The sequence below is a fragment of the Polypterus senegalus genome, chromosome 16 (assembly GCF_016835505.1).
Source record: "Polypterus senegalus isolate Bchr_013 chromosome 16, ASM1683550v1, whole genome shotgun sequence".
In the NCBI taxonomy this organism is placed as follows: domain Eukaryota; kingdom Metazoa; phylum Chordata; class Cladistia; order Polypteriformes; family Polypteridae; genus Polypterus; species Polypterus senegalus.
In genome coordinates this window covers 103,938,434-103,960,805 of record NC_053169.1, presented here as the reverse complement: position 1 = coordinate 103,960,805, position 22,372 = coordinate 103,938,434, and the positions used below count along the sequence as shown (strand labels likewise).

The 22,372-nt window shown below is 50.4% G+C and overlaps 1 protein-coding gene across 4 annotated transcripts in view; it reads left to right on the top strand.

Moving 5' to 3' along the window:
• Positions 1-22,372, top strand: part of esrrga (estrogen-related receptor gamma a) — a 230,985-nt gene that overhangs the window by 176,239 nt on the left and 32,374 nt on the right. For 3 of the 4 annotated variants that reach the window (XM_039738280.1, XM_039738279.1, XM_039738277.1), the window contains 2 exons: positions 18,921-19,031; positions 20,859-21,041. In XM_039738280.1, the coding sequence (XP_039594214.1) occupies positions 18,921-19,031; positions 20,859-21,041 (294 nt within the window). The remainder of the gene's footprint in view (positions 1-18,920; positions 19,032-20,858; positions 21,042-22,372) is intronic. The other variant, XM_039738278.1, reaches the window with a different exon arrangement.

Genomic DNA, 22,372 nt, shown 5'->3' with positions numbered 1-22,372 from the left:
GAGGGTCGGCTGTGTGGGAGGGTGGAGGCCGAACATTCCTGTGCTCACCCAGCTGCAGGCGGCCAGCTTGAAATATTCATTTTCATTTCCACTATTTACTGCCTGATGCCAACCGTCGGAGATCTTAAAAGGGGGCGACACCGGTGTATGGCAGCCGTCGTCTTGTTCGCCCCCCTGGGTCTTAATGAATACTATGTGGTGTTGTGTGAAAGTTGAATTTGTAAAAATGCGTGAAGTATGCTGGTGAGCAAATGCAGGAGTGGCCCGACTTTCTAAACTTGAACTGAACGTTCCTGGTGGTCCTCTTGAGCTAAGCTGCTGCCTGACATGACAGGAGAGACCACTGCTGCTTCATACTCTCTCGTCCTGGCACAGTTGGCACTGACATGCGTTTTCGGTAAATGCAATCCACCTGGAGGTCTGCAGATGCTGGATGAACCTGTCCTGAGATGGCTTTTCATTTTGAGTTCTGCAGCTATTCATCGGTCTTCTCAAATTATTTTAATAGTATTTGTGGGGTTTTGGGGGTTCCGTTTAGTTGATGTTTGAAGACATTTTGTGCCGTGTTGTTTCTCTTGTGGGCATCACAATTTTAGGACCTTCTTGTGCCGAAGTGTGCCTCATGTGATGTGATGGGATCAAAGGTATAAAGATCAGTTTTGTGTACCTCCTGGTGGTCCACGTCTGTGGGTTCAGCAAAGAAAAGACTCAAAGTTCCTCTTAGTGTTTTGATCTGATTTTGGCAGCAGATCCTTTTGTGAATTGACTTTCATTTTACATTTTGGCTTTGGTTGCGTGAAATGACTTTTGGTTGTTGACTCCTCCGCTAGACGCCTTGAATTACGTTTTTGGTCTCTCGTCCCAGGTTTATTTATTAGAATGTTATGTTCCTGGTATTGACCTTTAATAAAACCGTGATTCAGCTCTTTATTGATTACTTATTTACTTAATTCTGGTCCCACCCTGCTGAGTTAGTACAGAATGATATCCACACACAAAGTCCAGGGGTAAAGGGGGCCGCAGGTCTTTGGTGACTCAACAAATATGACGGGTTAGCCCTAACCTAACCTAACCAAACCTAACCTAACCAAACCAAACCTAACCCTAACCTAACCCTAGGCCCGTGTTTGATCTCACTGATCGTGTTTTCAGGACGTAACCTTTGAACTTTAGAATGTATGCCCATTTCAGCTTGGGACATTAGCCTGGCCAGCTATGAAATCTGTGCCTAGAGTTCTGCCGCCTGTGCCGCTCAGCCTGGTGTTTTTCCCATTTCTCCTCTCCTGTATCAAACTTGGAGGCACCCACCATTACATCTCCGTGATTAATATTTTGGGGGAACCATATGGTAAACCTATGTGGTGCCCAGTTTGTGTGAAGGGGTACAATGACACTCAAAACTTCAGGATGTGAAAACATTTGATACAATCTTCCAGTGGTAAGTTAGAAAAAAACGTTTTTATGAAAACCCATAAAGTAGGTCGAGAATGAAATAAAACGAGAACAGTTTAGGGTGAGGAGCTCACCACGAATAGCACAATAACTAGAAAGCGAGCAGCACTTCCATGCGGGTCGACCTTCTGTGGCCATTCAGACCAAACGAGTGCATCCTCTGGGTCCAGCAGGAAGAGCATTGGAGACTTGGCTCATCTCCTCTCGTCTCCTGATTCTGTTCCTGTGGCCCTCTGTCCAGGTTCTCCTTGGTGACGGCTGCCTGTTTCCAGGCCAGTGGAGAGATCTCCTGCCAGATGGCTGCATGCCATATCCTGTCTACCGATGGCCAAATCTGTTGAAAGTTCTCCTCAGAGGATGTCCTGGACTTTCAGGTTGATGCACCAGTTAAGTTGTTAACGCGATTGCTGCTACAGTTGCAATGGAAGCCTGGACATTGCCGGTCTAAGAGTGCAGATCAACAGAATTCAGAGCATTTTAAATGTGATCCACTTATCATTGTCAGAACGGTTGCTGGACACCTCATAACGCTACGTGTCGCCTTTCTGACACACACCATGACCTCTGCTTGTGGTCATCTGTGATGGACTCCATTTGAGAACTCTGATGATGTTTTCTTATGGAAAGGTTTTTTCCAAATTCTTTATGAAAGAATTCTGTTGTGTTCCATAAATCCCGACCTCCTGGAGCTCAGAGTTGCCTCGACGATGCCAGCACAGGATACGGCTCACTGTGATGCGGCAGTTCAACAAGGAGGCCGTGGAGTGAACTGTTTTGTGCCATGAACTCGAATGGTGGCACAAATTTGAAAAGATGACTGGAGCTGCCCATCACAATTAGCCGATTTGCTGAGCTCACATTCTGACACTTCAGGCGGCCATGACCTTTGCCTTGAATGGCTTGATCACCTCGTTGCTGCCAGGGCATTGTGGGTAGATGCCCGTCCTGGTGCCTTGGTAGCTGACCAGCTAACATTAGAATGGCCCCAATTACTTGTGACTGTGGACTCGGTCATGATACCCCCATGAACCTCAGATTTGCTTGTGGCACACCCTCTGCCCATGAATGGGGTTACTTCCATGGGTTTTCACTAAGATGGAGGCAGATAGATGGAACAGCCATGTAAAAGGGGCTTTTGAGGTGGAGGCTGGTCTTCATCTAAAGCACGGCTTTAGAATCGGGTACTATAAACAGGTCAATGACATGAGACCCGAATCTGCTGAACCAGACCTGATGGCACATTTCCTGCTCAACTCACCTCGGCCCTGGCATCTCCGTGTGCCACAGCGGGGCTTGTCCTCTCTACTATCGCCCCCTGCCACCCTTGCTTGCTCTTCGAAGGAGGTCGCAGATTTATTCTTCTGCGGTGAGTCAGACCCATCGACAGCCATTATCGGAGCATTGGTCTTCGTTTGATTCCAGGGATGCCAGTCGTCCGTTAATTCAAGCCCAGGAAGGCGGCGTGTGCCTCTTTAATTTCTGCGGGTGACCTGCGTAACTCATCAACAGCGTGAAGTTAAGCACATTTTAAACTAACAAGCCGTAATTCTTTGGAGAGAACTGGCTGTGTTCTTTTAAGTGGACTCGACTGCTCCACAATCACCGCATTCAGACGTCAAAAAGAGAGAGAGGGTGCCACATCAGGTCACAAATTATGTTGTACTTTGACAGATTGTAGCCTTGCTTTACAAGAGCAGTAACATCTCATTTGTCACCGTTTGATCTGTAAGTGCGGCAACGGGAGCGGAAGGCTCTCCATCTCCACCGCAATTTAATCGCTCTGAGGCCGTCGCCAGCCGACAGCACCTGCCCACAGACTGCAGCACTGATCTGTTTTAATTTAATCGCCCGTCAGTTGGGATGAAAGCATAAATCGTCTCCCCTTGATCCTGCAGAAATGGGCGACTGCTTTTTTTTTTTCTTCTCTTTCCTCCCTTTTGAGTTTCAGCGATGGCGGGAGAGGCCCAGCCAGAGCAGGACGACGTCCCCTTTATAAAGCGAGCAGCCTTTTCATTGGCCCCAAACCCGAGAGGAGGCTCTTCATGTTCTGACCGCGAAGCCATCTGCATTCGCACTCTGATGTCCACTCTTTTTTTGTTTGCTAATTGAGCCTTCAGTACAAGCGCTAAGGCCGCGGCATAATACAAAGTGCGCAGCTGATCGTCCATTTCCTTCTGAATGTGGAGGTCCAAAGCGAGCCCATCCCTCCAGGAAATCCCCTTTGAAGATTTGTGCCAAAATGAGCAAACTAGCAGGCCTCCGGAGAATTCTCGGTTATCTCCGAGCTGGCAGCTTTTCTGAATCCTCCACCCGAGGAAGATGGAGTGGTGCAGACAATTTAGGAGAAGTTGTCTCGTGACGACACCCAAACTGTGCGCTTCCTCCGCGTCCAACAGTATGTGCATCGGAATTGTAGTTACGCTCGGGTCTGGTGATTCTTACCACGAAGGACGCTCTGTACAAGAGGCACCCATTCCACTCTCGGTCCTGCTTCATTTACACGTCTGACTTCCACCTCTGAGACCAAACGTGTAGACATAGTGAAGCATGGACATCCCTAAATTCATTCGTTCGCACCTCAGTTCTGTGACCACCTGTGCCCAGGGCCACCCTTGTTAGGACACCAATGCAAGGTCCTTACATATTTTGGGCTTTTTCTGGCCCATGTCGTCATTTCCTAGGACACATGGCTTTCTCTTTGGGGTGGGCGACTGGTTAGCACGGCTGCCTCCCCTCTCCAGGTGCCCAAGTTCAAATGCCATCTGTATGGAGTTCACATGTCCTCCCTGCATCTCGGTGGCTTTTCCCTTCTTTACCTTACATGTTCAGGTTAGACGGTGGTCTGTGGTGGACTGGACTGGTGAGCAAATGTGGCCACTGTGGTCCATGATGAAGTAGTCAGAAAATGAGGTCCCCGTGAGTGATGGTGGGCTGGACTGGTAAGTGAATGTCACTAATGTGGTCCATGACGAAGCAGTGAGTGAGTGAGGTCAATGTGGTCTACGGTGGGTCAGTCAGAAAGTGAGACCCACCATAGGTTAAAGTGGACTGGACCTTTTAGTGAGTCTGGCAGCTGTGCTCTAAGGTAGACTGGAGTGATGAGCCAATGTGGTGCCAAGGTAATGGGCAAGTGTGATCACTGTAGCCAATGTTGGACTGGACTGGGGTGCACATAAGGCCGCTGTGGTCTGGGGAGCAATGCTCGATGGTGGACTGGACTGATTAGCGAATGAGGCCGAAGTGACATGTGATTGATCAGTCAGCACGGGTGGCCACTGTAGAGTACGGTGGACTGGCCAAAGATGAAGCAGTGAGTGAGTGAGGGTGGTCACTGTGATCGATCGCTCAGCAAGGGTGGCCACCATAGGCTTTGGTGGACTGGAGCTTTAAACAGATTGATTCACTGTGCTCTATGGTGGTTTGATCAGCCAGTGTGGCCACTGCGGTCAATGCTGGGCTGGGGTGTGGTCACTGCACTGGATTTGACTGGTTTACTAACACGGCCACTCTAGCTGTCTTATTGTGGTGGCCGCTGTGCCCCCCACAGAGAGTGTGTGAATGCGGCCACTGTGGTCACTGTGGTGCGGTCAACAGGGAAGCAGAGAGGAAGTGTGGCTGGGACCCACCATTTAGTTACGACTTTGACGTCTTGTAGGGCGTGGGCTTTGACCCGCCCTGCCTTCTGGGTCAGTTAACACGTCGCCTGCTAAATACGAGCTAAGTCATAGCCGGCACTCTGTAGACGTTCCATCCAGGTTTTTGGTGGTCTTTCGGTTCTGGGCTCGGACAGTCGTGACCCCGCAGTCTGAGGGGCACTCCACGTAAATAGGGCACGTGTCCAGTGACGCTTGCTCCCTCCAGCTCCAGCCCCTGCTTTACCAGTGCTCCTCGGCCCACCGTCACTCCTCGTTGTCTGCTCTCTTTCTTTCTTGACATTTGCATTTGCCTGATGCAGCGCCACACGTCCCGATTTCGACTTTTGTTCTTTCAAAGAAAGCAAAGAAGCTGCCTTGAAAGAAAAAAAAACAAAGCCAAACTAAATTGAATAAAGCGGCCTCGATGAGATTCAATCTTCTCGAGCTCTAAAGGCCAAATTAAGATGTAGTGCCATTAAAAAAAGATGGAGTGTCACTTTAAACAAGTTAACTAAACACAGTTTGGCGGCGAGTGCAAACAGAGCGAGTCCATTGTACATGTTTAATTCGCCATTAGTCTCTTGCATTTACTGGCGTGGCCCGGCCGGGGCTCGGCTAAATTCACTTAAACGCGCTGCATTGTCTCAGCGTATCGCCCTGTCAATCAGTCACCTGGACCGCCGATAAGCGGCCCCTCGTATTATTGAATCTACAATGGGGAGCCTCTGCAGGAGCACAGATAACGGCTGCTTATTTCTCTTCAAATAAAATCAAAGACGCGGCGGCCCTGCTCCGACCCAGACGGGGACTTCCCTCTGCAGACCGGGCATTGCTGGCTAACTCAGGCCCCAGGATCCCTCCGTCTCCTCCATCTTCCTCAGTAGGGGCAGCCATAACCGGGGTGACGCTCCAAGCTCTCCTCTCCCTCTTTCCACTTCTATGTGGGCTTTCTCCTCGATTTTTTTGATGCCTCAGACCCCCTTCAGATGGTCAGGTTTATCTGACAGGTGACGGTGGACTAGTCAGTGTGGGTGGGACTGTGAGACCAGCCTGTGGAATCTGTAGGGAGCTAATGGCAACCGCCTGTCTGAGGGGGTCCAGGTAACCGAGAACGGCAGCTCAGGGTGACGTACCATACAGAGGGGCATCAAGACCATGACCTAAAATAACCAGACCTCCTCAGACACTGGTATCCCTGTTCACAATCATGAGCTGGTGGGCTCTGGATACCTGCTCCTCTCCCAAATTCAAGTTTAAGTCTGATCCGTGAATCCTTCTGGGGTCACTTCTGGTCCTCAGACCCATAAACACCCCTGAGGATGTCTACCCAGAGCCTCCCTTGGCAGTTTCAAGTATCCCTGCCAGCAGCCATGCCACCTGCACCGCAGAACAGGTAGTCCACCTGAAGCCAAGCATGTTTGGGCCCACCCAGCACTGGGAAGGGAGACCGACCAGGAAAGCTTGAGTTGCTGCTGACAGAGTTGTGGGTGAGGTCAACAGGGGGCGCTGATGCTATGGTCTGGGTGAGGATCCCAATGCCCTGGTGTGGTAACAGGCACACAATCGGTGGTCATAAGAGATCCCGATGTCCTGCCCACAAATTCTGGAACTCTCCGGAACAGTTAATCTGTGGTGAGCACACGGGCACAAGAATGGCTGCCGTCCCATCATCCTGTTGGACGCTGCATGTTGGTGGTGACTGAAGTGGACCCCCACTGTCTATGTGAGCCGCGTTGAGTTTGTTAGAAAAGCGCTGCATAAATGTCTGTAATTAATGTCACCGTCACTTGGGTCAGTGCTGTGCACTTCCAGGTAGTCTGAGGTTGTGGATATTCAGAACAGGAGCTCAGCAAGCATTCTGGGTAGTTGTTACCATTACTGAGCTTTTAGTTGTGACTTTGACGTCTTGACCCTCCGTACCTTATGGATCAGTTAACATGTTGCCTGCTAAATACGAGTTAAGTCACAGCTGGCACTCTGTAGATGGATGCCACCTACCAGTTAACTGTGGCTGGACGAGCAAATCTGTGGAAATGGCGGGTAAAACCTCAGGGGGCTGAGAAAGGAATCAGCACAACGTCACCCAACAGAACATTTGGCTTTCAGTTAGTTTGGATAACACCAAAAGAAATCCCACCTGTGGTAGCACAAGCATCAGAGTGTCTCTCTGGGACTGGCGTCTCACCACTAGAACTTCAAATGGAGGCGACGTCACTTGTTAGAACTGCCTGGGTTATGGCACTGCACAAAGAATTTTCTGTTCCATGCGCCAACTACGTGGCACTCAAATAGATTGGTTTTGTTCTTTAATTGTGTGTTTTGCTGGATAACAAAATGAAGATCATGCCCTGATTAACATTGGCATCACAAACAAATGTGCCCGCTGTCACTGTGGCAGGAGTGAATTTTGGTCTCAAGTTCACAAAGGGTTTCGGATTTGGTGTGCAGTTCGTTTTCCTGGGTTGTGATTCCATTTCGACTTCTTGATTTCAATTCCATCTCCCGGTCCACGACTCTCACCTCGCATTGGCACAGTCACGTCAAGGCACCTGGAAACTACTTGGCTGCCTCAGTGGAAAAACACAAAACAATGTCAAATTAGTCTCTCTATTAGAAAAAAAAAATCTTGGAAGGAGAGAGAGACGAGACGTGATTTTCTCGGAAAGACACTTAAATGTCCCACGAGGAAGAGATTTAACCAGGCCCGGGGCTGGAAATAAAAGACAAAGAGTAGATGACACAGTAGAATGTCCTAAAGAAATCAAAAATGTTGGTGCGGTACACATGCAGAGCAAGTTAGAGATAATGGAAGTACGAAAATTCGAAAGTCTCAAAAAAATGATAGTAAAGATCGCATTAGCGCAAACAAGTGGAAATTATTACTCGGTGAAATAACGGAACGGCGAAAAGAGATCGAATATATTATATCGAGTATATTTCCGGAGACTTGTAGATCATCTCATTTACGTTGCCAGCGAGAATTAAAAGATTCCAAAAACGTTGACGCGGTATGAAGTCCCATGAGACGGAGAGGTTCTTTCAAGTCACGCCCAACTTACAACTACTTTCAGACAAGACGACCGTCATCGTCATGTGAATGCTTTTGGCAGACACACGTCCTGCTCGCTTAGCTCTTATAAATTTTATCAGGACAATCATTTTATAAGTTCAAGATGACACATCAACGACTAAGCGAAGAAGAAAGAGCGTGGACAAACATTCGAGAAAGTCATTTTATTTATTAGAGAGAAAGAAACGATATTCACTGACAGGCAGATATACGCTGCATTGTCACAATGTAAGTCCAAACACGGACTCAAAATTCAATGCGATCTTGAAGAAAAGTTCATTCCAAAGATTGATTTTACTAAAGTTGTAAAGTAAAAGTGAAAAGAATGAATTTGGAACAATTCACATGAAATTAATCTCTTAAACCAAACCAGGGGGTGGAGCCCACTTGTTGTTTAAAGTACGGAATGGGCCTGGAAATTACCGGAAAGACGCAACACACGTGTGCCTAAATGATAAGGGGGCCCAGACAGACAGACAGACGGGAGGAGGCGGCCAGCCATCGCAGTTTAGCGCCTCCTGGAAATGACCGACTGACTGACTGACTGCCAGTTGTACGAGACGGAGTGCCGACATGGCGTTGGAGTGCTGCCCACTTTTCCCAGCCAATCATTTGATTTGTGGAGTAAAAGCCTAAAGTGACAGAAGTCATTTTGTTTTCTCTTACCTACTCCATGTTTGTAGCGACAAAGACTTTGAGTCTCACGTTAACGCGGCGGGCAGAGATGTCAAAAGTCTCGATGGGATGGCCTTTACTGGGGGCCAACACTGAACACGATGACATGTGAGGCACAGTCCACTTGTCCCCTCCTGTCATTCTGTTAAAATGTCGTTTTAAAAAGAACTTCAGGGGTGCCCTGAAGTGAAGACCCGCCTTCCTGCTCATTCATTTTCATTTTATTGGCTGCCATTCCCTCTACAGTGGGGGTCTGCCAAAGGTCATCGAGTGAAAACCGAAATAAGCCGAAAGTCGCCGTCATATCTGAGCCTCTTCAACAAGCAGAAGGTCAATTTGCTGGTAGGGCCCGAGCCGTGGCTTCGTCTACATCACTTCTCACCGTGGCATCCACACCAGCCTCGCCATTCGTCCAGACTGCCCCGTAAAACTGGGCCTCTTAAGCGTGTGTGTCACATTCTCATTGGTCTGTGCCCTCGATGTGACCCTCCCTGATTGGATCTGCTCCTTACGACGTCTCCTCCTCTGATTGGCCACACTCCCGCATTCCAAACATGGCGGACAAAGAGGAGCTGCGCTCCATGGCACTTGCTGTTTTGCTTACCTCTAAACATCTAAATTACGTTGAGTCCAAGCGTAGAGAGGCTCATAATTTATGTGATGAATCCCGTGGCTGGTGACGTTCCTGCCTCTTCAAGAATGGCGCTGCTTCCTCTTTCAATTTGCACCGATGTGCGCTTGTAGGCCAATGGCTACGTCACGTGCATTTTTAGGGCGTTTAAGTGGCGCATGCGATGTCAAAGGGCTCGTGCGGGGGGACATCAGTTTGTTTAAAAATAAAGCATGTGGACGTGGTCTTAGTGCCCCACGAGCGAGGAGGTAAGCAGGCCTTCAGGTCAAGCGCTCGGCCCCCTCTCGGTCTGAGAAGCCCCCCAGAGGGTTTTCTTTTCCAACAGAAACGCACATTTGGGGGATACGACTAAACAGGTGACGTGCAGATTATGCAACACGACTCATGTGACATTTTTCCGCGGACGTTTTGATTTCGTGTACCACTGTTGGCTCCAATTGATGTTCATTAAATTGAGGATTTTTTTATCTTGGCCATCACTACAAACGATTTGGGATACGTAACAGAAACTACGATGACCACCTTTGGCCCTTTGAAGGACCGGATGGACCTGCGTGATGATGCGGTGCTCCTCTCCTGGACCGAAGGGCATCAAAGCCACATTTAGGGTTAGGGTTAGGGTCAGATAGTGAGTTGAGAACGTTGGAGATGTTCCTTTATGAATGAGAATCACTGACAGAAACGCGCAGGGTGGAGAACAATCTAGAAAACCATCCCGGTTTTGGGTGCATCAATCCCACAATGCTCGGGGAACACTCCCAGTCTCCCACTGTGCCCGAGTGGTGACCAGGGTTCTGGTTCTGTCGCCATATAAAAGTTGGCCGCTGCGTTGTCGTCTGTAAATCATCTTGTGATGCCACATGCAGTGAACAATGGTGGCCATAAAATAAAGAACTTCATTAGGACTGAGAGTGCCATTGAGGGTTGTTGTCTAAAATTCCCAGAATTGGATTTAAGAATGTTACGTTGTGTTTAGTTGTTGTAAAAAACGAAGCAAATTGTTTGACGAGGCCTGATGATGTTCTGCGTATGGCCGTTGAAGGTCTGGCAGCCGGATGAGGCTCTTTTTTGGAAGTCTCCCAGCCCTGGCAGCCATTGCCACCACTGTAGGGGTGAGTGAGCTCACAATGTGACACCTCTGTCATTTTCACTGGGGCGTCACGTCTCCAGGACACTCATGGTCATAGTCGTGGTCGGAATAAGCCCCCTGTGTCCACGTAGCCTGCTTTTTCTCCCACGTCCCAGGAATGTGCCAGGAAAGTTGATTGGTGTTGGTGTGATGGATGGGCATCCTTTCCAGAGCGGACTTCTAAAAACAGGTGGACGGGCATTTTCAGTAAAAACCAAAGAGAGCCACCCTGCCGCTGTCCACCTACAGCCACATGTGGATGGTGCCAACACTGCAGTGGCACCGATGGTGAGGGTGACTTGGTATTGTGAGTGCTGTCCCACCCTATGTTAACCCATCGCCTGAGTTTGTACCCCATGGGCACCCTGCTCCGGTTTGAGGTGAACAAATCACAAAGCAAGCTGAGGCCTCGGAGAGACAACGCTGCCCACCCACCGCTTGGCCGGCATCCATCCACGGGGGGATTTCCTGACTTTGCGTCAGATAAGTGGAGCTGCAGAGCACAGACTGAGATGAGGAGTGAGAGCCAGGGTGGCACTCAGGGGTGCTTGACCCTCAGATCTAAATCCTTGACCCCCCCCCCACCCCCCGGCAGGTCGGCTATGTATAAAAAATAAAAAAAGCTGAATGCTGATCTAATCATCAGGTCAGGCCAAAAAAAAAAAAAATGAAAGAAAGAAAGAAAGAAAGAAAGAGAAAAGAGAAAAGAGCGCGATTCAGCATAATTTCCAGAGTCAAAATTGTAATTTCTGCAGATCAATTTGTACATTAAGGACGAAGCCAATTTGCCAGCAGTGCATTTATAAACCATTAAACGCAATGGAATTCCCATCGAGGTGCCAATTGCATCCAAGCAAAATTTGTCAAAAGCTCACAATGGGATTTGTGGCCAGTGAGCCCCCCACGTGAGGCTCCTTCGATTATTGCGTCCGGCTTTGGCACTGAGACGGCGAGAGGACGACGAGATGCGTAAGCCGTGAAGTGACAGCGACGGCGCGATAATTAAAGCAGAAGGCCGCGCGCTCACGTCTGTGTGTGTGTGTGTGTGTGTGTTGTGGGGGGGCATTCCTCATGGGGACATTTTACAGCGCCCCTCCCTTCCCCTCCCCCGCCCCCACTCAGACACATTTCATTAGGGTCCCAGGCTGCTTGTGGTCATCTTTTAATATTTGAAGGGATCATTTATTAACTGGAAATGGTCAATCTTTTCTTGAGCTTTGGAAATATAATTTTCAATTTTTAATTTGATTCATTTAGATTAAATCATTAATCAGGGATGAAACTGAGTTAATTTTCTGGAAAATAAATGAGGTTGTTAAGGCTGAGCTTTATTAAGTACACTCTTTGTACGGCGGCGCGAGGAGAGACGTGCGCTTTGAAGGCTGCGCCCGCGCCAGCTTCTCGCTTTTCCCTTCATTTTGATCCGCTGCCATCGCACAAGTGGCCGCCCGCCCTTCTGTGCAGTCAACGGCTTAATATTCATCCGCAAGCTGGAGAAGGTCCCTTTTAATTGGGATGTCACTAGGTAGCCCACCATTGCGTCTTCCTCAGCTCAGTCTCTTCATTTTGTAACCCCTTCAGATCTGCTTACTCCAGTTTTGAGTCACGGTGGGCTGGAGGGGACACCAGTCCATCACAGGGCCCACCTTGATGGGCCTTGGCCTCCTCTCTAATTTATCACCACTCAGCAGCATTCCTTCTCCAAGCTGTTACTTCTTAATGTCCTCCTCGCCATCTTGTCTTTGGTCTTCTGACCTTCTGCACGCACGCCTGGGCTGATTTAGAATTGCAAATCAAGCTGGCGCACGTGCTTTGAGGATGTGCGAGGGACACTGGCAGAAATCCCACACAGACACAAGGAGAGCCAGCCAACCCCACCTGCACAGTGGCCGGATGTGGATGGCACTGGAGACTGGCATCCACCTCTGCGTGCCAGCTGCGGGTTCTCCCCCCATGTCAGCCAGTCCAAAGACATGCAGGTTAGGCGAACTGGCACTGCTGGATTGGCTCCTGATGTGTGTTTGGATGTCATTGTCTTCACTCTCTGATGGACTGGCACCCTGCCCAGGGGTTGTTCCTGCCCCACAGCTCAGGTTCTGTGGATTTGAAGGTGGATGGAGGGACGGATGCCACTTGGAATAACAGACAGCCAGAGGGCATCTGAGTGGCAAAAATGGTGCAGACTGGCCATGGAGAGCTGGAAAAAATAAAAGATACCATCAGCACAATGGCACACTGCGCCAACTTCCACTGACCCACTCCATTATGTATTGGCCTTCCATCATTCCATCCCAGGTTGTCCAGCTTATGGTCACCTTGAACTGGGCATGGACATCTGGCAGCTTTCACACGTGCCCGTGTCTGCCTTGACATTCAAATTGTTGGAGTCCCCCGTCTGCTTCATGGCACACACACACACACACACACAACGCTGCACTGTAATGTCTCATCCTCTCATATCAATCAGTCATATAGCGCCTTTCACAGATCCACCTGTGTCTAAACTACACAGCCCCCTTTGCATCCAAGTGTCTGTCTGTCCGTCCTCCCTGCTCATTGTATAATTGTGTAGTGCCTTGACTGTCCAGCCCTGAATCATTCCTGGCATCTTTGGTGTCTTTCTGCCAGTTTAAAGACCACTTTGAAATTTTGACAAAGGGTCCAAACAGCAGCATAAAACAACTGGCAAAGGCCACCCGGGGCACAGCGGGACAGCCATTCGGACCACTGAGAAATGGCCACGACATGAAGCTGCCTGGTTGTGTTGCAGGAAGCCCCTCAACAACCTTCCAGAAAATGCAAATTCAGGAGCAGACGAGGGGGTTTGAAGGAAATCCATTTGTGCATAATCAGGAATTTGAAGTGCCGGCCTTAGAGACCAAATTGATTAGTCTTAATGTGAAAGAGATTTGATCGACCGCTCTTCAATCTGTTATGTCTGTCGACTGTGCAGCGCTTTGGAGGGCTGCGTGTGGACAATATAGCGCCTTTCACATCCCCTTGCTATATAGCGCCTTTCACATCCCCTTGCTATATTGCGCCTTTCACATCCCCTTGCTATATTGCGCCTTTCACATCCCCTTGCTATATAGCGCTTTGCTATATAGCGCCTTTCACATCCCCTTGCTATATTGCGCCTTTCACATTGCCTTGCTATATAGTGCCTTCCACATCGACCTTGCTATATAGCGCCTTTCACATCCTCTTCTCTAGCCCTCGGTTACATATTGCCTTTCACATTGACCTGTCTGTCTATCTGTCTGTGTACCTAGTGTATCGAGTTCAGGTCTCTTTCTGTTCAACTGTTATATAGCACCTTTCCCATTTATCCTCTCTTGTATAGTGTCTTTTTTTTCTGCTGATTTTTATAGCACCTGTCCACTCTCTATAATCTTAATACAGCGCTCTATGGGGGGAAGCAGGGGTGCATGTGAGCTGCCACCAAACTGACATTGCTGGATTAGAAAAGAAGGCAAGAGCCACATAACCAAAAAATGAAGATAACAGAAGGGGACAGGCCAAGGGTGACAAATGAGACAAAATGCAGAGTCCCTGTCAGTCAAGGAGGCCGGCTGGCTGTCTCACTTTCCTCCCTCTGCCCCCAACCTCCAGTCATCCATGGGGTCCTTTCTGGTCCCAGCCAGTAGTCATGTCCTTGGGGGTTTGGGACGCTGCTCTTCTAGACCTCCTTCCAGCCCCCTGGCATGTGCCTGACAACTCTGAGCCGCTGGCAGTTAAAGAGCTGCGCCAGTCTGGAGTCGTCAGTCCAGTACAGTGGGGACCATGGAGCCCTGTGTGAAGCCACAAAGCTTCCTTTCCCTCCCATCAATTGCAGGACTCCTTTGTTGCCCGCCATCTTTCCATTATGCTACCACTCGGAATGTGCCCAACTCTGGGCCTATTAGCGGTGACAGCCTGATGCCCCCCAAGGCCATTCATCCATGGCTTTCTGAGGCCCACCGCCTGTCCTGTAGTCGGCCCACCTCTGCGCCACCACCCTGCCTATCACGGGTTTTCTTTCCAACTCCATCTTCTCCATTGTTGTTCTCAAGTGGTCTCTGCTATTTAAAATTTTGTTCTCTCTCCTTTTCTTCAGTGGGCCATCGTATCTCCTCCTAGACTGCCAGCCTTTAGTGGTCTTTGGGCTGTCAGCCATCACTGGGGAGTCTCTTGGACTCCAGGAGTTGCCCCTTTTATTGCCCCCTGAATACACAAAATGGGAAGTCTTTAGATGGCACGTTGGTCAGAGCCTTTGACCGAATGACCAAAGGAATTCCAGTGTCCCTGGTAGTTTTCTCATTCTCGTCCTCTCTGCCCCCTGTACTGTCCTGCTGTCAGTCATTGCTTGTGGGGGGCTTTTCTTCCACCAGTAGGGTGTGTGGTGACCTACTGGCCTTGTGAGTTGTCCCTTTGGTGTCCCCTCTGATGTCACCTATTGAATCTTTGTATGACATCATGGACCTAATCGTGGACAGCCTTTATATGCCCCCCCGCCATGGTGCCTGCTGCTCGTTGTTAAATGGTAACTTGCTGGTGCTGAGCCTCTTCTGTCTGTCGTTGTCCTTATTCTTCCACCGTTTGTCTCTCTTTGTGGGGGACATTCGGTGACCGATCGCTCTGTGAGGCCCCCTAATGTTTTTCTACGGCTTAGTGGGTGGCGTCCACCCGCCTAAACTCCATTTGGCATTGTGGGAGGAGCCTTTTGAGTTTGTCATCGATGGGCCTATCAGTTGACCTGAGGACTGTGTTGGCTCCTCCCCTCTTCTCAGCTCTAGGGGTCTCACGCACTGAAGTCCTTTGCTGAGCAGTTGGAGCAGGAGTGTCATCTACTCGAATCCATCCTTGTGGTACCCCAGGACTGCGTCACTGTGGTTTTTATTTTCAGACCACCACTAGAAAGAGACTAACAGGTCTGCATGTTTTTCTTGGCCCCCTTAATAAAGTGGGCACTATCTATTGTGTTTGTTTCTTTATAAATTTAAAGACGTGAGGCACGATTGGATTGACGGTCTTGAAGAAGGGGTCCGTGTCTTGCCCCCGCTGCGTCTTTTTGCCTTTGAATGTCAGCGTATCGAGACTCGGAGCCCCACAGCCGGGGCACAGGCCCTCTGGGAGCAGCGGCCCACCTACCACTTGGCTCCGTCTTCCTCACTGGTGCCCCCCTTGCGTTTTACTTTTCACCGAGTCGCCGCTCTCAGGGTTCCACTGCCAGCTTCATTCAAATCCTTTCTGAATGCCCGGCGTCGGCTGTTGAAGGCCTTGTAGGCCACCAGGCTGAGAGCAGGAGACCCATCAAGTGGGGCAGGGGGGGTGAGGTGAGGTGGCAGAGATGAAAAGCTCGTTGGTGGTGGTCTTCATCAGGCTAAAGCGAGAGCATTCGAGGCAGACTGGCGCACTAAACACGCCTCACGTCACGGGCACTCAGCACACATTTAGCGGTGCCCCCCCGTTTCCCAGGCCTTTTCACTTAGAAGACGGATGGTCTGGGCTGGCGGTGGGGTGGGCCCTGACGCCCAAAAGTGATCTTCTTGAAACATTTCATGAAAATGGAATGTGTCTGCTAAGCACAAGTTGGCCCGCAGGACTGCGTCACCTCGTCATCTTTTTACATGACACTTACTGCGTCGTGTCCATTGATCTTTCTGACTCCAAAGTTGGTGGCAGGAGCATTAGGCAGATCCACTGGTGAATGGGACGTCACCAAGCCCCCCAAGCTGCACTGGTGGCCTCTAACTCTCGAGTACTACTGGTGCGTCGTCATATGGCGTCCTTGTCATCGACTGGATAAGGCAGCTGTCCCATTCATTCTGAGCTGCCTACTTTGAACATCTTAATGCCAGTTTCAATTTAGGTGAACTGTAAATCAGAAGTGAAGAGCATTCTGCGTGCCCAGTGACAAAACGACCTCCACCCACCCTGCGTCGGCCCCTGCCTTGTGACAACACCTCTGGACCCAGTGGCTAATGGACCTCCATAATCCGCCAGGACGAATGGATGAATGACATCGAATGTCTCGTCCTGCCAGGGTAAAATCAAAGGGCTCAGTGCCATCAGGTGGAGATGCACCTCCGACTCCCCGATGTGAGGGGACACCTTCCGGGCTCTGCTGGCTTTCCGCCTCCATCTCATTTCACAACAACAGATGACAGCTAAAAAGAAGGACAACTGACTGTGGGGTAGGGAAGGGAAAGTAACCCGAAAATCCGGCGTTCTGAAAGACGTCGACCCCCTCAGAGCCCCCAGTCGTCGACTTTTAAAAAGCGCCGAGTCCCGCCGTGTCATGAAAACGCGAGAGTTGATGAATTTGTAAACCTTAGACATCCCACGTTGATGTCCTAATTGAGAATATTCATCCAGCAATCAAGACGAGCGTGTGCGTTATGGAAGAATTCTTTCGTTTGAGAAGAATATGAACGTTCTTGTTATTTAGTTTATAATGCGTCACGCTGTCGTGGTAAAGGCCGCACTCCACTGTTACTAAGGACAGACCCTCAGGAGGCACCTCGTCACGAGGGCTCCTCTACAAAACAAAGCACCCACTTCAGCTCCAGAGTTCCGCCATCAAGAGGGGTCCGCAGCGCTCAACCAGGCCTCCATCTAGGGGTTGTTGGTCGGCCTTATCCCACTGCTGACACCAACGTAATGAGGCGTGATCAAAGTGGTCTGTAACCCTCTCTGGCCGGGACCCCTAAGGCTGCTACAATATAATGCAGTACTATAATGTGTGCCAGCAATGAGAGGGGAAAGGGCTGGTGAGCCACCCCTCCAAGTCTGGACCACATTTGGGGGCACCAGTACCAATGCCTTCCCATGTTATCCCCCCCTGCCCCGCTGTCATTTCCTGTACACCTTTGCAGTAAGTGGCAGCTCGATAAGTGCCAACTCAGTTTGCCGGGCTCATCTTGACCAGCCCAACGGCTGCTGCCAAGGCCACGGTGGCACTAAGGAGAAGTAAAGCGGCTTTGCCTAACTGGTGAGGATGACGAAGGCTCGGGGTGCATCGTCTACTTAATCACCCGCCTTTTAATTAGAGAAGACCTCGCATCCTGATTGTTGCCACCGAGTCCCCATAAATTCCAGCAGACGCCTTGCAGGATTCCACGACACCTATGAAACTCAAAACAAGCCTTGTAAGGTTTTATGATCATCTGTGGAGTTCCAGTAAAAAAGGAGGAGAATTTCAATGGCTGCCGCGCTGCATTAATGGCGCCGTAACAATGGGCCTCTCTTCAGGCTTAATTAAAACAGTAAAAGTTGGGCCTCGTAATCTCGGCACGATTTATAAGAGCAGCGCCCGGCGCCTTTTCTTCTTTGCCTTTTCTTTTAACACCAGATGACAGCTTTGCCCCCACAGCAGTGACACAGAAAGGACATCAGTGAGGATGTCCGCGATGAGCTTGTGTGTGTGTGTGTGTGTGTGTGCCAACGTATTCAAACAGAAGGCCTGGCGGACATTTCTTACACGTCGGTCTACTGGTGAAATTCGAGACAGTCGGACTCTTCCCAGCCCCTCGTAATGGCTGCAGGCGCTCACTCCCACCTAGCTGCAGTGGTGGTGGGCTGTACTCAACCCGTGATGGCTTTGGGGGGCCTTGCCTGCTGGCCGCCATGCCAGTCATCATCTTCCTCTGCCTGCCATTATTTGTGATGAGCTCAGTTTGCTTAGGCAGACAAAATGACGGCCACCATCATCTCAATGGCCTGCTGCTCACTTGGGTCAAGGATGGGCCCCCACAGAGAGACCAAAAATAAAGAAATGGCGCTATATAAGCCCCCTAGGTTACTGGGTTAGTCTGTGAGATATTGAAGGGTCTTCATACTGTACGATCTGTAAGCGGTTACTTAGCGAGGTAGAAGGCCACCTACCTAAACGTGAATAGCTGCATCAGGTGTTTGAAATAATGACACCTGTGCTTCAATGTTCTCGACATTTGTCACCCTCTGATGGAGGTCCATAGGGGGGCTACGGGGTCCTGGGCACAACAGAACAAAGCAGGCAAGAGCCCTATAGAGGGCGCTAGTCACCACTGTCAAGCACACAGACAGTGACCTGGCACAGTCTGGCACCCAAGTCCTGGAGCTGCGAGGCAGCAGTGTGAACCCCTGGGCTACTCTGTTAAGTGAACTGGCACTTCTAAATGCGGGTGGTGATGTGTGCCCGAGTGCTTCCTATGGTAGCACAGAACCCCACCCAAGGCCCATTGTGTCTTCGGAGGATCCATTTGGTGAGCGGTCATTGAGGACGGCCATCGGGGAGGTGCGGCCGCCTGGTGGCATCTCGTGTCATCCTTCTCTCGACTGACTGCCTTCTTTTCTTTTCCTTTGCAGGAGTCCGCCTAGACAGAGTACGAGGGGGCCGTCAGAAATACAAGCGACGGATAGATGCAGAGAACAGCCCGTACCTGAACCCGCAGCTGGTGCAGCCGGCCAAAAAGCCATGTAAGCATGCCACTTCTTCATGCCGGGGCTCCTCGGGGTGGGCACGCTGAACTGCTTCACAGCGGACCTCATGTCGTCAAGTGTGTCGCTCGCGAGTCCCCTCGGCCTCGTGCATCCTGACCTGCTTAGCTGCCGTTAGCATGGCACTCGTGAGTCCATGTGCTGTGACAGACCTGTCACTCTTGATTTAGATTACAGTGACGGCCTGTTGGGCTGGCAGTGGAGCCCCATGGCAATGAACTTGGGCTGGAAACCAGGAGGCCGGCGAGTCACTGAGTCGCCGTGGGACTATAAAAACTGGGGACGGCTCAGGGGGCCATTCCACGTAAAACGGTGGTCTCTGTTTGAGCAGCCGGTTCAATCGTTTAGCATTTACTGTTCCAAGTCACTATACAAGTGATGCCCTGCCGATAAGGTGAGAATGAGCGACGCTGAGTCACCGAGCGCCCGGTGTGCCACCTTACTGCTCAGCTGGGAGGTAAAATGAGAGGTGGGCCTTCTTAGACGTTGTGATTTTAGAAATTCATCTCTCATTACGCTGCAGTACAGAAAAAGGAAACGGCCAGGAATGGCTTGTGCCCTCTTAACATGCGGGCAGCGAGTGGCCGCCCTCGGCGTGCCCATGTTTTTATGCGGTGTTTCCAGTGGCGTCCATAAAAGACCACAGGGAGGCTTGCGATGTTTCCCTTGGCCCCTGATTGATTATTTAAGTATAACAAAGTCATCGGGGATGAAAATTGGGTCTTATTGATTGTAATTAGGGAAACATTAAATAAGATCCACCAGCAGATAATGTTCACAGTTCCTTAATCCCCTGAGTGATGGGGCCGTCCACATCGACCCGCGCCTCCTGTTTACCTTTTCTAATGCCGAAAATATGAAGTCGCACAGTCAGCCGAGGAATTGCCTGGACCCCCAAAAAACATTCATTCAATCACGAAAAGGAAAAGCCAACGTTATAGGAGTGTGTGTGCGGTGCAGGCCTGTAGAGGGGGAGCCCACGGGTGGTCCGTCATCTGGACATCTCGAAGACCGTCTGAGTAGAGCTCACCGTACCCCGCACTCCTGCATGGGCGTCTCATCTGAGATCATCTGCCTCGATGGCGTGCGTGACTCGATATGTGAGTGCCCCTCTGATCCAGCTTGATGCCACTTTACCCATGCTGGTGGGATGGCTAAGGTACGAGTCCATCTGTCCGTCTGCGTGATGCTCTCATCCTCGCTGTTTGTGGGGCTGATGTCCTTGGCCTCACGTTCTGTACATATACTTAGCGACTGATTTATACGCAGTACGTACACTCTGATATATTATTCTTAGATGGCCGCCTCTCACCCGGGCCTTCAGCATCTCTTGTCATCTGAAGTCATCTGATGTCACTTCATAAAGCAGGACGCAGCAGTCGGCTTCTCGGCTGCCACCACCTCATCTCTCAGAGAAGCCAGCGGGTGTGTAGTTGGGGGGAGAAATGGGCTCATCCCAGTAATGGTGACTTGTGTCCAGGTGATACGAGTCGTTCGTCACACGTGTCCTAATGCTACAGCTTGTCCTCGTGGCGAGCTCTCTCTGCCTGCAGCATGTGACACGTGTTAGGTGACGAGCCCTCGTCTTGCTCGCTGTAAAGTGTCATTCACTGTATTTGATGTCAATATCATTTCTGTTGCTTTTGCAGAGCTGTGGCCGTTGTCATCGGTGTACTGTAAGCGCGGTGCCACATGTAAGATGGACTCCAGTGACTGAGCCCAGAGTGTGTGGCGGACGGCCGTTTCTTTGCCCGCATACGAACATAAACCCATTTGCTCTTTTTTTCTGTTCATGTTCAAACACAGTCCCATTTGGCTGCCTTGCAGATAACAAGATTGTGTCCCACTTACTGGTGGCTGAGCCAGAGAAGATCTACGCCATGCCGGACCCCACGGTCCCCGACAGCGACATCAAGGCTCTGACGACGCTCTGCGACTTGGCCGACAGGGAGCTCGTCGTCATCATCGGGTGGGCCAAGCATATCCCAGGTGAGCATCTGGCTGCCCGCCGCCTGCCCGCCCGCTCGGCTCTCCTCTGTCTGGAATTGTTCGGGTGACCTCTGGGCGTTGTCTTTTTATCTGATTTCGGGGGCCCTGGTAGGGTGTGCCTCATGGGATGGGAGGCTGGGGTGGCACTGATGGCCGACCTTGCTTGAGATTTTATGCTCCTTTTTGGATTTTCTATCTGGGACTCAAAGAATTTTGATATTGACAGAAATGTCGAGAGCCTGACTTTGATTTATTTATTTATAAGACTGCTTTAATCCTCCAGTTTCCTTCACTGTGAGAAAGAAGAAGTTGATAAAAGTGTAATCGTTTGCCATATTTGATTCCATCGTGCCATCCGTCTGCCGCAGTGTGGCCTGTTCTGTTCTTTTCTGATAGGAAGCAGCACTGGCGGGTGTGCCAGTCCATGGAAGGGCACGCATGCACACAATACACTCAGCCTCCTGATATCCCAGGACAAAGCCCACCCATACATTGGCAGAAGCTCCACACAGCCCCGTCACTTTCTGGACTTTACGGGGTCCTCAGAGCTGGAGACAACGGGGTGCCCACGCACATTCGCAGCAGTCCTCGCTCCTAAAGTGCCAGTCCCGTTCAAGCCTAGACTGCGGACGAGCTGAACGTGGGTCCACCGTACCACCCTTAGCTTTACGTGACCTACCAAACCACCCGAAGGTGGTCGACGGATGGCTTACGGCTGCCCCAGGGTCTCTCCGGGCTTGTGGAGCACGAGAAGCCCCTCCGATGAACGGACGTCTGACGTCACGCAGGGTGGCCCCGTCCCGGGCGTCTGGCCGCACTTGGCTGCGGTTTGCTTAACTTATTTGTCTGCTCTTAAACTAGTTTGTCTCTCCTCTCTGTATGGTACAGTAATTTCTTAATCAAATTGATGAGGCCCCCTTTCCCGGAGAGAACTGAAACCAATTTATTGGTCATGATACGGCAGCTATGTTGCTAACAGTCGTAACGAACTGTCAGGCAATCGCAGTGAAGCTAATTTGAAGTCATTAGGTGTGCAGCGTTCGAGCAACAATTTGTTACAGTGGTTAGGAGCGCGGCTGACATTTCTGAGCGCATTCGCTTAAGATCAGTTCTACCAGAGAACAGGAAAATTGTAAACTAATTTAAACATCACTCAGGATTACAGCGGCGCGTAGGCCTCAACCCAGCAGATAATGAAGCGGCCGGCTGCTGCCACTGCTGCTGCTGCTGCTGCCGCCTGGGCTCAGCCGAGCCACCTGCCCACCCGTCCGCCCGCCCGCACGCCCGTCTTCTTTATTTCTGGAGAAGGCCTCACGGGGTGGGGGGGGGTT